The sequence below is a fragment of the Oryx dammah genome, unplaced genomic scaffold (assembly GCF_014754425.2).
Source record: "Oryx dammah isolate SB20612 unplaced genomic scaffold, SCBI_Odam_1.1 HiC_scaffold_16, whole genome shotgun sequence".
Taxonomy (NCBI): domain Eukaryota; kingdom Metazoa; phylum Chordata; class Mammalia; order Artiodactyla; family Bovidae; genus Oryx; species Oryx dammah.
In genome coordinates this window covers 1,345,481-1,357,486 of record NW_024070200.1, presented here as the reverse complement: position 1 = coordinate 1,357,486, position 12,006 = coordinate 1,345,481, and the positions used below count along the sequence as shown (strand labels likewise).

The following is a 12,006-nucleotide window of genomic DNA, read 5'->3' as shown; positions in this document are numbered from 1 at the left end:
CGCGCGCGTGTACGGGGTATCTCACCGCGGGCCCCCAGCGCCCCTCCCTGGGACTGAGACTCGCCTAACAGGTTGGGGGGGCTCGGAGCGGGTGGGGCCGCGCTGTGATGCGTGACCCCTTCCCCCATGCGCTGCGGAGCGAAGGCCTGGGGCGGCGGGGGCGGATGGGGGGGGCCGCGCTCCGGGAGCCCCGCCCCACCCCGCCCCGGAGTACCCGGCCCCGCCCCGGCCCCGCCCTCGCCTCCGTGCGCGCCCGCCGCAGCAGCCGCCGCGGAGCTCTGTTCTCCGCTCGCTCGCGCCGCGAACTTCGGAGCGACCGGACGGGCCATGGGGGCGTCCCTGGGTCGGATCACGTAGCTGCGGCGCCCCTGGAGAGCCCGGGTGGCCCCGAAGCGCCCGCCCAGCCCTTCCTGCGTCCGGGCCATGGGCAGCCGCGGCGGCCCCTTGTGCGCGGCGCAACCCGCGGTACGCGCTGAGGGCCCGAGAGGAAGGCGGGCGACTGCGGGCCGCCAGGCGGTGCGGGACCGATCCCGGGACCCCGAGGATGCTGGCGGGCGGGCGGGCGGGGGGCGCGCGGCGTCCCCTGGGGGCGGGGCCTGGAGCACCGCGCGGGTGGCGCCGGGCCTCCTGCTGGGGTGGGGGGAGCCCCATCAGGACCTCCTGGGATGGAAGAACGCGGTGGGCTGCAGGTCGGCGCCCAGCGCTCCTAACTTTTGTCGAGCGCGTCACTCTCGGGCTGGGGCGCACTGAGGTCTCGTCACCGGGCCTGGGTCCTTGGGGTGGCCCCGCCCAGCGGCTCAGGCTCACTGTCCCCTTCCCCCCGCAGGTGGCCGAGGGCGGCCCGGCCCGGGAGCCGCTGCAGCTGCTGGAAGTGTCCCCCCGCAAGAGGCTGACCGCCGGGCCGGAGCAGGACCCATGCGGGAGCCGCCCTGCGCCCGAGGGCGCCGGGCCGGGCGCCGAACAAGGCCCCTCGGCCGGTGGAGGCGGATGGTGCCGTCACTGCCACACGAAGCTCGCCGAACTCAAGCGACAGGCCTGGAAGCTGGTCAGCGGGCCTGGGACACCCCTCCGGGTAAGTGGCTCTTCGTCGGGCCGGTCCCCAGGGCAGGGCCCATGCTGGAACTTGGGAGACTCGGGTGCTGGAGGCAGGCGCAAAGCTCCACCGTGGATTTTTGGCCCATCTCCTGCCTCCTCGGTTTCCGTGTCTAACACCCCTGGGGGGCTTCATCCTCAGAGGGTCCCACGGTCTGATTGGAGGGGGCTTGGGCCGGGTTCCCGCTGCAGACAGGCGGCAGCTGGAATCCAGTCTGTGTGTGGGAGGGGGAGGGGAGAGAGGGAGGCGGCAAGGCCTCCACCCTGGGCGGGACAGCGCCTGCCCTGCCTGCAGAAGAGGTCACCCCGTGCGCTGTTGCCCTTGGGGCACCTGGGCCCCCAGCCAAGTGTCTGGAAACTGCACACCTGGGGCAGGAGGGCTTGGAGGGCCAGGGGTGGGTCCCCCCCGCTGTGATGGGTGCCCTCGCTGCTCCCTTCCTGCTTTGTGGGTGAGTCGTGTGAGGGACACACTCTGGGGCGCTGCCACTGGAGACCGTGGTCAACCGTGTGCTCCCCCAGGCTCCGGTCCAGCTGCCAAGGTGTTTGCCAGGGGCCTGGGCCCTGCTGAGGTCTGCAGCCAATGGGCTCGCCCTGGTCTTGGAAGGAGCAAGACCATTGTTCCCGGAACAATGCACCCTGGAAGTTTGCACAGCCTGGGAAGGTGGGGGGGTGGGGTCTCCAGAGGAAGCCCTTCCCGCCGGACCTGCAGCCTTTCTGAAAGCTGTCCTGGGAAGTAAGACCGAATAATCCCCATTGAATCTAAATATAGTTCTCCAAGGAGGCCCGCGGTCTTGGGCAAGACCCTGGCCTCCTGGAGTCCAACCGTGTTCCCTGTAGTGTGGGCATGGGCAGGGGGCAGGAGGGGAACGTAAGTCTGGTGTGTGCCCGGGGCACCCTTTCTCGGCAGTCAGGGGAGGGGCCTGTGGCCTGGCCTGGGTTGGGGCTGGAACCTCCCACATCTGCTGCTCTGAGCAGGGGGTGCAGTTTAGCCAAGCTCTGTGCCCCGGATGGCCTGAGTTTGCTTAAAAACACACCATCTTCAGGCTCCAGGAGAGCATATTTGCGGATATACGCTGGGGGCCTGTCAGAGCCACAGGGCCATCTTGCTCCCCCATTAGGGGCAGACGAGGCCATAGAGAGGAGGGGCTCTGTTGACGGAGCCAGGCTTTGCCTGGTGGTGCTGGACGTGCGGCTGGCGGGTCGCAGGTGGGCAGCTGATCCTCGAGCTCCAGGTCACACCAGTCGCTGGTGGACTCAGGGTCCCTCACCTGGGAGGTCTCGGCGGTCTCTTCCTGCAGACAAGCTCATCAGGAAAGGCCCCGAACACCCAGAGTGCTTACTTCCACCTCCCGTGGCCTCTCCAAGTTTGAGTTTGGCGACGGGTACCCCTCAGTGCCAGCTGAGGGCTCACCCACTTCCCCAGCTGTCCCTGGCACCCAGCAGACCGAGGTCCTAAGCGCGGTTCCTCTCTATGGCCCCCTCCCCCGCTGTTTCCTCCTTTGTCAGATGGGGCTAGCCTCCAGCGGCCTTTCTGGGGGTGCTGTTCAATCTGGCAGTGCTGTGCCCGAGGGAGGGAAGGCCCTGTCGTTCTCTGTTTCTCTGGAGGGTTTGCAGGCGGGTCCAAGGGGGCTGCAGGCTCTCCAGTGGAGCCTCCCGGGCCCTGGGACGGGTGGTTGGGTCTCAGTGGGTGTCTTTGTCCTCGGAGAGCAGGCCTCTCCTGGCCTCCCCAGAGCTTTCCTTGGGGCAGCGGAGCAGGTGTTGCCCGGATGGCTGCATCCACTTTCGGCATGGGAGGGATGGCGGGGCATCCCTGGGTAATGGCCGGGCCGCTGGAGGGTTGGGTGACCGGCTCTGGCTGAGCACCTGCGGGTCCTCCCAGGAGTCTGGCCCCAAGGTCCAAGGGCACTGGGCTCTGCTCAGAAGCTGAGGCGCTGGAACGCAGAGGTGGTTCCTAGACTTTTCCTGGGGGCCCTTCTTGCTTCTGGCCCTGAGCAGGTGAGCTTTGTGAGGACGGCGCTCAGCAGGTCACAGAGAGCTTTGTTGGCTGCCCTCTCACCCAGTCTCACACTAGGGGCCTCTGGGGATGCCCAGGGCAGGAGGTGGCTTGCTGGGCTCCCAGGGCAGGGGGTGAATGAGGGTGCAGCCTGGACCCCCGCCTGGCCCAGAGGCCCTCTCCTCAGGGGTCCCTGCTGGGTCTCAGGTGTGGACAGAGGCTGATCTTTCCACCAGCCCACAGCCATCCCATCCTCTGCCCTCAGAATCCCAGCCAGGGCTTGACCCCTCGCTGGCTTCTGGTACACCCTCCTGCCAGCAGACGGACGGCTCCCTGCTGTGGGACCTCGGGCAGGTTCACTCGGAGCTTGTGGCCTCGATTTCCCTCTCTGTACCGGGACCAATACTTAGGCCACCTGATGCAAAGACCTGACTCATTGGGAAAGACCCTGATGCTGGGAAAGATAGAAGGAGGGAGGAGAAGGTGGTGGCAGAGGATGAGATGGTTGGATGACATCACCGACTCAATGCACATGAGTTTGAGCAAACTCCTGGAGATGGTGAGGGACAGGGAGGCCTGGCGTGCTGCAGTCCATGGGGTCACAAAGAGTCGGATAGGACCAACTTTACACCCCTTTCCCGGGTGTGTGGGGCCGCATCTGGCATACGTGTGCCTGCACACCTGGGCCCTAGGTGCTTCCTGGGATGTGGGCTCAGGCTCATTCTGTGTCCGGGTCTTTGGTGCCCACTGGAGGTGGGTGGCGGTTGAGGCCTGCCCAGCCGTTGGGTGACCTAGGTGGAGAGCCCGCGTCTCCCTGGCTGCCTGTGCCCCCTTCTCCTGTGCGTGCCTCCGTTTCTCCATCTGGCCAGTGAGGGTAACTGAGGTTCCCGTCCAGGGACCTCCTCCCCAGGGCGGATAGGACGTGTCCCCTGCCCTCTCTGAGCCCCACTGCCCCTGAGGACACGGGGGAGGGAACACACTCTGCCCGGCCAGGTTGGAGCCCACCCAGAGGCTGTCTCGCCTGAACCCAGACAGGAGGCGGGCCTGGCGGGAAGGGGCCAGGCTGGGGCCCCTGGGCCCCTACGGAGGCGCCTCTCCTCTCACAGGTCCTGGGCCTCGTTTCTGAGTGATCCCTGGGGCCCTGCAGGGCCCGGAGCCTGTGGTTTGGTCTGTCTCGTGGTCTCCCCGGGCCGCTCCTCCCCAGTGCCCCCACCTCCCCTTCCCCTGCCTCTGAGTAGCCCCTGCTGGGGGCTCCCAGCGCCCCCTGCCCTGCAACCAGGGCCCGAGATTGGGCCTTCCTCCTTAGCCGCAGGCGAGTGCCCTCCAGCTTAGCACTGGCCACTCTGTCCAGGGTCAGAACCGAGGCCCTGTGCTCCCTGGCGAGTTGGTCCCTGGCTTCTGGCCAGTCTGTCCAGGGTCAGAACCGAGGCCCCGTGCTCCCTGGCGAGTTGGTCCCTGGCTCCCGCAGACCACGCTCATCGCTCCTCCTTCCCACCGCCCCCCTTTCCTCCGCGTGGCTGCTGTGTGGTCCCTGTGGCCAGTGTCCCTCTGCCAGGCTGGGCGCTGTGTCAGGGCAGGCACGGGGCCGGGCCCTGCAGAGACGTTTGCTGAATGACGGAGGGCCCCGACTGTCCCTCCCACGCCAGCTGGGTTCGTCTGGAGGGCTGCTGAGCTGGACCTTGGGCCCTGACAAGCGCCCCAGGGAGGACAGTGGGCCCTGGCTGCCAGGGGGGCAGGGCTCCTTCTTGGGGGTCCGCTCCAGCTGCCACCCAGATGCACCACGCCAAGGGGGCGACTCGGGAACCGTGACTTCCATGTGTCAGTATTGGCACTGAATCGATTATCGCCCCGATGGGGGAAAGGGATCAACCCTCCTTTCACGCTCGTGACTCTCTCGCTCACCCGGGCAGGGGGGTTCTTGTCCTCCCCGGCCGTGTGAAATTCCAGAACCACCGCCCAGCCCTGCGGGCCCAGCCCTGCTTCAGGTTTTCCCTGAGCTGGACGTCGAGTCCGAAGGCTGCCCAGAAGGCTGTGGCTTGTCCTGTGCACGGCCCGGGGTGACATGGCCAGGTTTCTAAGATTGGAGGCGGGGAGACCCTTCCATCTCTGTCCGGGAACACCCGTCCACCCTGGACAGCGTTCCACGCTGGCTCGGGGGTGGCGGGCCTCTGTGTGCCCTGTGCCCACGGCCCCCAGCTGTGACCACGCTGGCATGCAGTGGTGGGCTCTGTGGCAGGCCAGGGCTAGGCCGAGCTGATGCTGAGTGTTTGCTGCCTGCAGCCAGGTCCTGGACCCAGCCCCCCACACTGTCTGAAGCCTGGCCGGAGCCCTACCAGCTTCTGGGGGTTCCCCGGGGCGGGGCACCTGGCGTCAGCAGCGTTCTCCAGCTGAGCCTGGTGTTGGCAGGCCCCAGAGCAGCGGGGCGGTGCTCCCTGGGGCTGGCTGCTGGGCACCCTCCCAGCTGGCAGGAGCCTGGTGACTCAGCTGGGGAGGGCACAGGCCGTGGGGACCTGAGCCTGGGCGGCCCCTGCTCCCTGGATGAATGGCGGTCTGGCTGCTGTCTCCTGTTGTCTCTGGGGGCTTCCTTGGGCCCCGAGGTGGAATGATGGGCTCCGTGTGTCCGTCCTGTGTCCTTGCTGGTCTGGGGTTTGGGGGTGAGGTCAGGCTGTGGGGGGCGGGACTGAGCTTTGGGTCATGAGTGCCTGCCCTCTGAAGCGGGGATGGGGCTTTGGGGCTGGGGTGGTGAGGGGGCTTTGCATCTTGCAGGAGGGAGCTTCCTGAGGGGAGTCCAGCTGTGGTCAGTGGTGGGGCCCAGCAGGGGAGTGCATGGTGGTGACTCACTGCCCCTCTTCTGAGCTGGGGAGCCGGGCGTCAGCCTGGCCTCTCAGCTGCTCAGAGCCTTGCTGGGGGCTTGTGTTGGTCTGAGATGGGGGTCGGGGGTGAGTGTACTCTTGCCCGCAGAATTCCATGGACAGAGGGCCCAGGCGGGCTACAGTCCACGGGGTCACAAGGCGTGGGGCACGGCTTGGGGACTAATGCTGTCACTGGGGCCTCTTCAAGGCCCCATCAGGTGTCCTGAAGGAATCTTGAATCTGGAAGTCAAAAGAGCTGGTTCTTGTCTTAAATGGTGAGCAAATTCTGGTTTTCTTTTTCCTTTGCCTGCCAGGAAGCTCACAGCAAACGTACTCTTCAGCTCCTGCCCGGCACGCGGGCCCTTTCTTACTTGTCTGTCAGAACTGGTCGCTCCTGCTTGCTCTAACATGAATGGTCGTTAGCCACGTGGTTTTGCCTAAAATTCATGCCGACTAGTTCCTGGAAGCCACCGCAGTTTGTGTGGAAGGAGACGCAGGGTGTGATAGATAAACAGGAGGGAAGCGGGCCCGGCGTCCCTCAGGCGGGAGTGGGCCGGCGGGTGCCCACCAGGCGTCCACGCCTCTGCTCCCTGGGGCCGGGGATCCTGGGTGGTGGTGCTCAGGGCCAGCTGGACTCCTGTCAGGCTTCTGGAAGCAGCCAGGCTGGGAGGCCTGGCCTCCGGGAGCTGCCCCAGGCCTCCACCCCGGAGCCCTGACCTCCATGGTTCCCCTTCCTGCTGGGTGGACACGGGGAGACACTCTCCTGGTCTGTGGCGTGGCCGCTCCCGGGCAGGCCCTCCCTGTCAGGGGACAGCGTCCTTGGCCAAGTAGCCCTCTGGCCCCTCTGGGTGAGGAGGCGATTTCGCTTCTGGCGCCATGTCTTGTGGCTGAGGGACCCGCGTGGACTGCGGGGTTCCTGGCCCTCTGGTGGCTCCGTGGCCTTGTCTGGTCTGGTCCCCGTCCCGGGCAACTTCCCTGGCTTCAGCCATGGGGGCTGGACTGGCCCAGGGATGGCGGACTTAGAGTCCTCCACAGCACAGTGCCCACTGCCCAGCACCCGCCACGCCCGCCTTGGGAAGGGGCTGTCCCGGCCCCGTGGTGCCTGCTGCCCTCTGACCCCACGTGATGGGTGCGGGCTGGTGCTCTGTCTCTGGGTGGAGCCTGCTGGGCCCTGGGCCTGCCCCGGGCCTGCTCCTTCCTAACGGTCCCGTCCTAGGCGCCCTGGCCCCGTTCACCCCCTAGGCCTTGATGCGAGGCCGCCGCCGATTTGGCCTCCTGGAACCCTCCCGCCAGCCCCACACGCCTAGCCTTTTCGAAACCCAAGGGACTATCCGGAAGCCCTCTCAGCTCGACCTGCTCGGTGGCTGCCCTTGACCCAGACACAGACCCCCCGGTCTCCTCCCTGGGGGCCCTGTCCTGGGCCCCGTCCCTTCCCTTGTGGCCCACCCTCTAGGCCCCAGGTCTGCTCCCCAAGCGTGTGGCCTGGCCTCAGGGTCTCAGGGTCTCTGAGCCTCCGTCTGTAAAGCAGCCACGGGTAGGGTGTTTCCCAGGTGGTGGTGCCTGGGAGGCTAGTCATCCTGGAGCCCCGAGGCCACTCTCCAGCCCGGGCAGGCGGCCTGTGGGAGGCGTGGGCTGCTGGGCGTCGAGGTGATGCCAGTCGTCCTGCCGGGCACCTCTCCTCCCTGTGGGGTCGCTGGTGGGAAGGGTCGGATGCCCAGCTGTGGCTCTCAGACCCCCCGAGTGGTGTTGGGAGGCCCGGGCGGTGCTGGGCTTGTGGGGGGCAGCACACCCCACCCTGGGTAGGTCTGGGCAGCCCGTGGAGGCGCTCTATCACCTGGTGGTCCGGATGAGGAGACTGACGTCCACTGCAGTGCCCGAGCCTGGGGTGGGTGGTTGGACTGAAGGCCGTGTCCAGCTGTGCTCCAGGCACACTGCCCACCGCGCCCCCGCCCCCAACAGCCGGGGTCCTGACAGAGCTGCTTCTCCGTCACCCTTGCCCGTCCGGACCCTCCTGCCCGTCTGGCCTCTTGCCCCCCGGGGCACCCGCTGGGTGGTGGACAGGGAGGCCATTGAGGGGAGGAGGTCTCAATGAGCTAGTGTGTACCCCGAGCTGCCCAGCTGGCCGGCGCCTGGCACAGGGCCTCGGGGATGGGTGCCGGGCAGCGCTGGGTGGGCCAGGCTGTGCCCCCCTCGGCCCCCCTCCAGTGCCAACTCGGGGCCTCAGAACTGCAGGCTTGCAGGTCGGGGAGGCAAAGGGAGGCTCAGGTCTCCCCTGGGACTCAGCAGGCGCCAGGGCCTGGGGCTGAGGGTGGGCCCCTGGTGAGGCGCCCCGTGGTGGGAGGACCCGGGATTGGTGAGGCAGGTGGCTGGAAAGCTGAGCCCCCGACCGGCAGCCCCAGCCCGCCCGGCTGCACGGGACCTGGGCACGTCCTTGACAGCAGCACCCGGAGGCCCGGGATCCCTTCCTGGACCTGTTGTCAACTCGGGAAACGGGGGCCACACAGGGTCACGGCCCAGCTGCTTTGTTTGCGGAGGGAAGGGGGGTGGGCAGGAGGGGGCTGTGGCCGACGGGCTGTGCCTGGTGCCCGCTCGAGGAGCCTGACCGAGTGGCGGCTTCAGGCGTTCATCCAGACCTGGCCTCTGGGCCCTGGGCCTCCTGGCTGCCCTGCCAGTGGGGACCAGGCCCCCTTTTAAAACCCAGCATGATGGGGGCTCAACAGGGTGGTCTCACAGCCCTGAGCCTGGGGGCTTTTCTGACCTGACCCCCTCCCCACTCCCGTGGGGCGCTCATGGGGGTGGGGGGCAGTTGCTGGTCACTCCCATCCATTGTCTGGGTGGGTCTGGCCGGCCTGGGTGGGGGCAGCCCATCCTGGCAGTTGTGGTGGGGCAGCATGACCACCCCCGGGAGAAAATGGAAGGATTACTTAAAGCAGCTTGGCGACCCTGGAAACAAGATGAAGAATGGAGAGGCATCATTTTTAAGTGGGGGGACCTCCCCGAAAGCCAGGCAGTGTGCACGGGTGGGTTACACTACACTAAACTGAATCAAATGAAGAAAAACATTTTCCACATGCAAGTAAATATCTGTTTAATTCGACCATAAGGAGGAAATTAACAGTAATATTTTGTGGTGGGGTAATTACTGTCTTTCTGAAGGTGCGGGGCTCCTGAGGGAAGGGGTGGGTGCCTTGGCTGGGCCTTTCATGGGTGGGGGTTAAAATTCTGCAACTTGAGGCTGTGACTCCTCTGGGGCCTGGGCCCAGGGTGTTCCCTGGAGCTGCCCCAGGCCCCGGGGAGGGTGGGCCACCCCTCCCTCCCACCCCCGGCTCCCCACTGTGCTGGGCTCTGCTAGGACAGGGGTGTGGCTGAGGACGAGGGCTTTTATCTCCCTGGGGGCTGCCCAGGGTCAGCACCTTGCCTTCCTGTGTCCAGGAGGCCCATCTTGGGAGTGGCCAGTGCCAGCCCCCAGGAGAAGCCCCCTCAAGGAGTCCCCGAGCCCCAGGCCAGGGTTCTGGGGGCAGGGGGCCTGCTCTGGGTCGATCCCGCCTGAGGCTCGCAGGGTTGGTCTCCAGGGGTGGGCTGTGGGTCTGAGCGAGCAGAGGGCAATGACTGTCCCGGGATGCTCAGCAGCCCAGCTTCCGCCTGAGCTGCCCTCTGGCCCCCGTGCTGGCCCAGCCCACGCTGCCTGGCCTCGGTGAAGGGCTCAGGACTCCCTGCTCTCTGTGTGGTCATCCCAGCCGCGCCTCTCCTCCTTGCTGATGTCGTGCGTGTTACAGGGCTTGGAGCGGTGGGCCTGCCCCACGCTGGGAGCCCCCCAAGGACTGGGGGGCTCAGTGGGCCCTATGCAGTGATGGTGGTGAGGGTCCCCTAGGGGAGTGGGCTTGGCTGCCGGTGCTGGAAGAGGGGCTTGGCCCCTCACGGGGGCTTCGGCCACGGGATGGGGCCTGAGTAAGTTGCGGCTGGCCCTCCTGGGAACTCCGGGGAGACCATCTGTGGTCTGGGGGTGTTCCATGAGCATGGAAGCCCCTGCAGTTGGCTTGCCAAGCCAGCCTAATGTGACGGGGGCACCGGGGTGTGCTCCCTGGGGGCCGGGCTCCCCACCGCAGGCAGAAACCCTAAACAATGGGCGGTGGGCCTGGGGCGGGTGGGGCGCCTTTCAAGTCGGGTTAATGGCTGTAGCAGGCGGCCCTCCCTTCCCCTCACCAGCCCACCATTAGCCGCCTCCCGCTGAGTGGAAAAACCAGAGTCATCAGAGTCGGGTCTGGAAAAATCGGGCAGGGGGGCGGTGGGGGGACAGTGACAGCCGGGGGCCTGTCTGAGCCCGTGTGGCTTGGGGATGGGGCGTCTGGCTTCCATCTGTGGCCCGTGGACAACCTGAGTGAAGTCCCCAAAGCGTTTCTGGGGCCCCATGGGGGAGCTGGGGGGCGGGGCTGTCTGCTAATTGGGACCAGGCCTGCCAGGCACTTCAGAGGCTCTGGGGCCCGCCAGCCCCGGCCAGAGCAAAGCCAGGCCTTCCGGAGCGGCCCGTGGATCAGGCAGCTGGCGAGGCCGGCCTGGCCAGGTCAGCCCTCCTGCGACCTGGTCCCGACAGCTCTGTGGCCTAGCCTTCGGGGAGTGTGGCTGGCACAGGCTCACCTCGTTGCCTCGAGCTTTGCGGATATGGCGTTTTTGTACAAACTTGTGGCCACCCTGCGTTGAGGAAGTCTATCTGCGCAGCTTTCCTGACAGCGTTGGTTTCTAATTCACGTGGGTTTTCGGTCTTGGATTGTCTTTTAAGGCCCAGTGCTGCTGCACACCGAGGAACCTGCAGTCGAGTTGAACATAAAGCTGTTGAAATTGGGAAACTAAAAGCGTCACCCAATTCGATTCATTTCAGTCCTCACTCTGTCACAGTGATGTGGACCGAACCGGAACTATTTCTGAGTCTGCCTGTCCTGGGGTCACAGAGGAGGGCGATCGCCAGCTAATGCTGGACCAGAGGCTGTCCCCTCGAGGCGAGGCCACCCGACCTCAGCAGTCAACCCTGTGAAGCCCTCCCAGGGCTCTGTGGACACTGATCTGGCTGGCCGCAGGTCAGGCTCGGGGGCGTCCCGGCTGGGGTGACTGAGGCACCCCCGTTTGCACGGTGCCGTCGGCCTTTGCATCTGAGGGTTTGAGGAGGTCATAGTCCCTTTTGTGGCCAACTGGGCAGCTGGACTGCAGCCACAACCTCTGGGGGGAGCTGTGATCAGGGAGGGGAGGCCTCCCGTTCTGCAGACTGGAGGTGACAGGGAGAGCTGAGCCCAACAGCTGCCGGAGTGGAGACCCCGGCCCACATGTGGGTTTGCAGTGTCAGCTGGTGGTGGGAACGTCCCGGGTGGTCACGGAGGGACTGTCCCGACCCTGCACGTGGTTGGGGCTCGTCCCTGGGGAAGGGCACGAATGCTGAGGGGCTGGCCCCGGTGCAGACGCTGAGCCCTATGGGACTGCCCCCCAGGAGGGGCTGAGGCAGAGCCCGGTGGGCTCTTGAGGCGCTGGGCCTTGGCCCCGGGAGTGGGACTCTTACGAGCTTCCCTCCAGTGAGGCTCCTGAGAACTGGCTCCCTCCTCTTCGTCTTTTTTCTTCCAGAGATGTCACCTCCTGCAGGCATCCCTCCCTGACCCTCCAGGCTAGGTGAGGGCCTCCAGAGGCTGGGCTCCTCGGCTCCTGTTCTTGGGCTCCTGATCCTAGGCTTGCAGTTACGGGGAGACCCAGGTGTCCCCTTCTGCGCAGGGCAGGGGGCGGGCTGCAGGGACCAAGTCCACACCTGTGGTGAAGCGTGGTCGGTCTCCTGCCAGCCATGCCCAGCCTCGGTCCTCCTGTGGGCCTGGAATTGCCCACTCGGTCCTGCAGACCAGGGCCAGAGAAGGCGCAAGGGCAGAGAGAGGCGCCCAGCCCACAGTCCCATGCCCACGGGCTTCGGAATAGATTTGCTTCCAGCTGGGGCCCTGGCACCGGCTGCCCCTAGCCCGCTGTGGCTGCCTCGCTTCTGCCGGCCCCCTGGCTGCTGCTTAGGCACGCGGCCTTGGCTGTTGGAAGTGGGTCGTCTGG

At 66.4% G+C, this 12,006-nt stretch overlaps 1 protein-coding gene across 1 annotated transcript in view; it reads left to right on the top strand.

Annotated features, from left to right (window-relative positions):
- The first annotated feature begins 423 nt into the window (after nucleotides 1–423).
- Nucleotides 424–12,006, top strand: part of KIF26A (kinesin family member 26A) — a 37,230-nt gene continuing 25,647 nt past the window's right edge. The window contains exons 1-2 of the mRNA XM_040257604.1: nucleotides 424–678; nucleotides 827–1,072. Of these exons, the coding sequence (XP_040113538.1) occupies nucleotides 424–678; nucleotides 827–1,072 (501 nt within the window). The remainder of the gene's footprint in view (nucleotides 679–826; nucleotides 1,073–12,006) is intronic.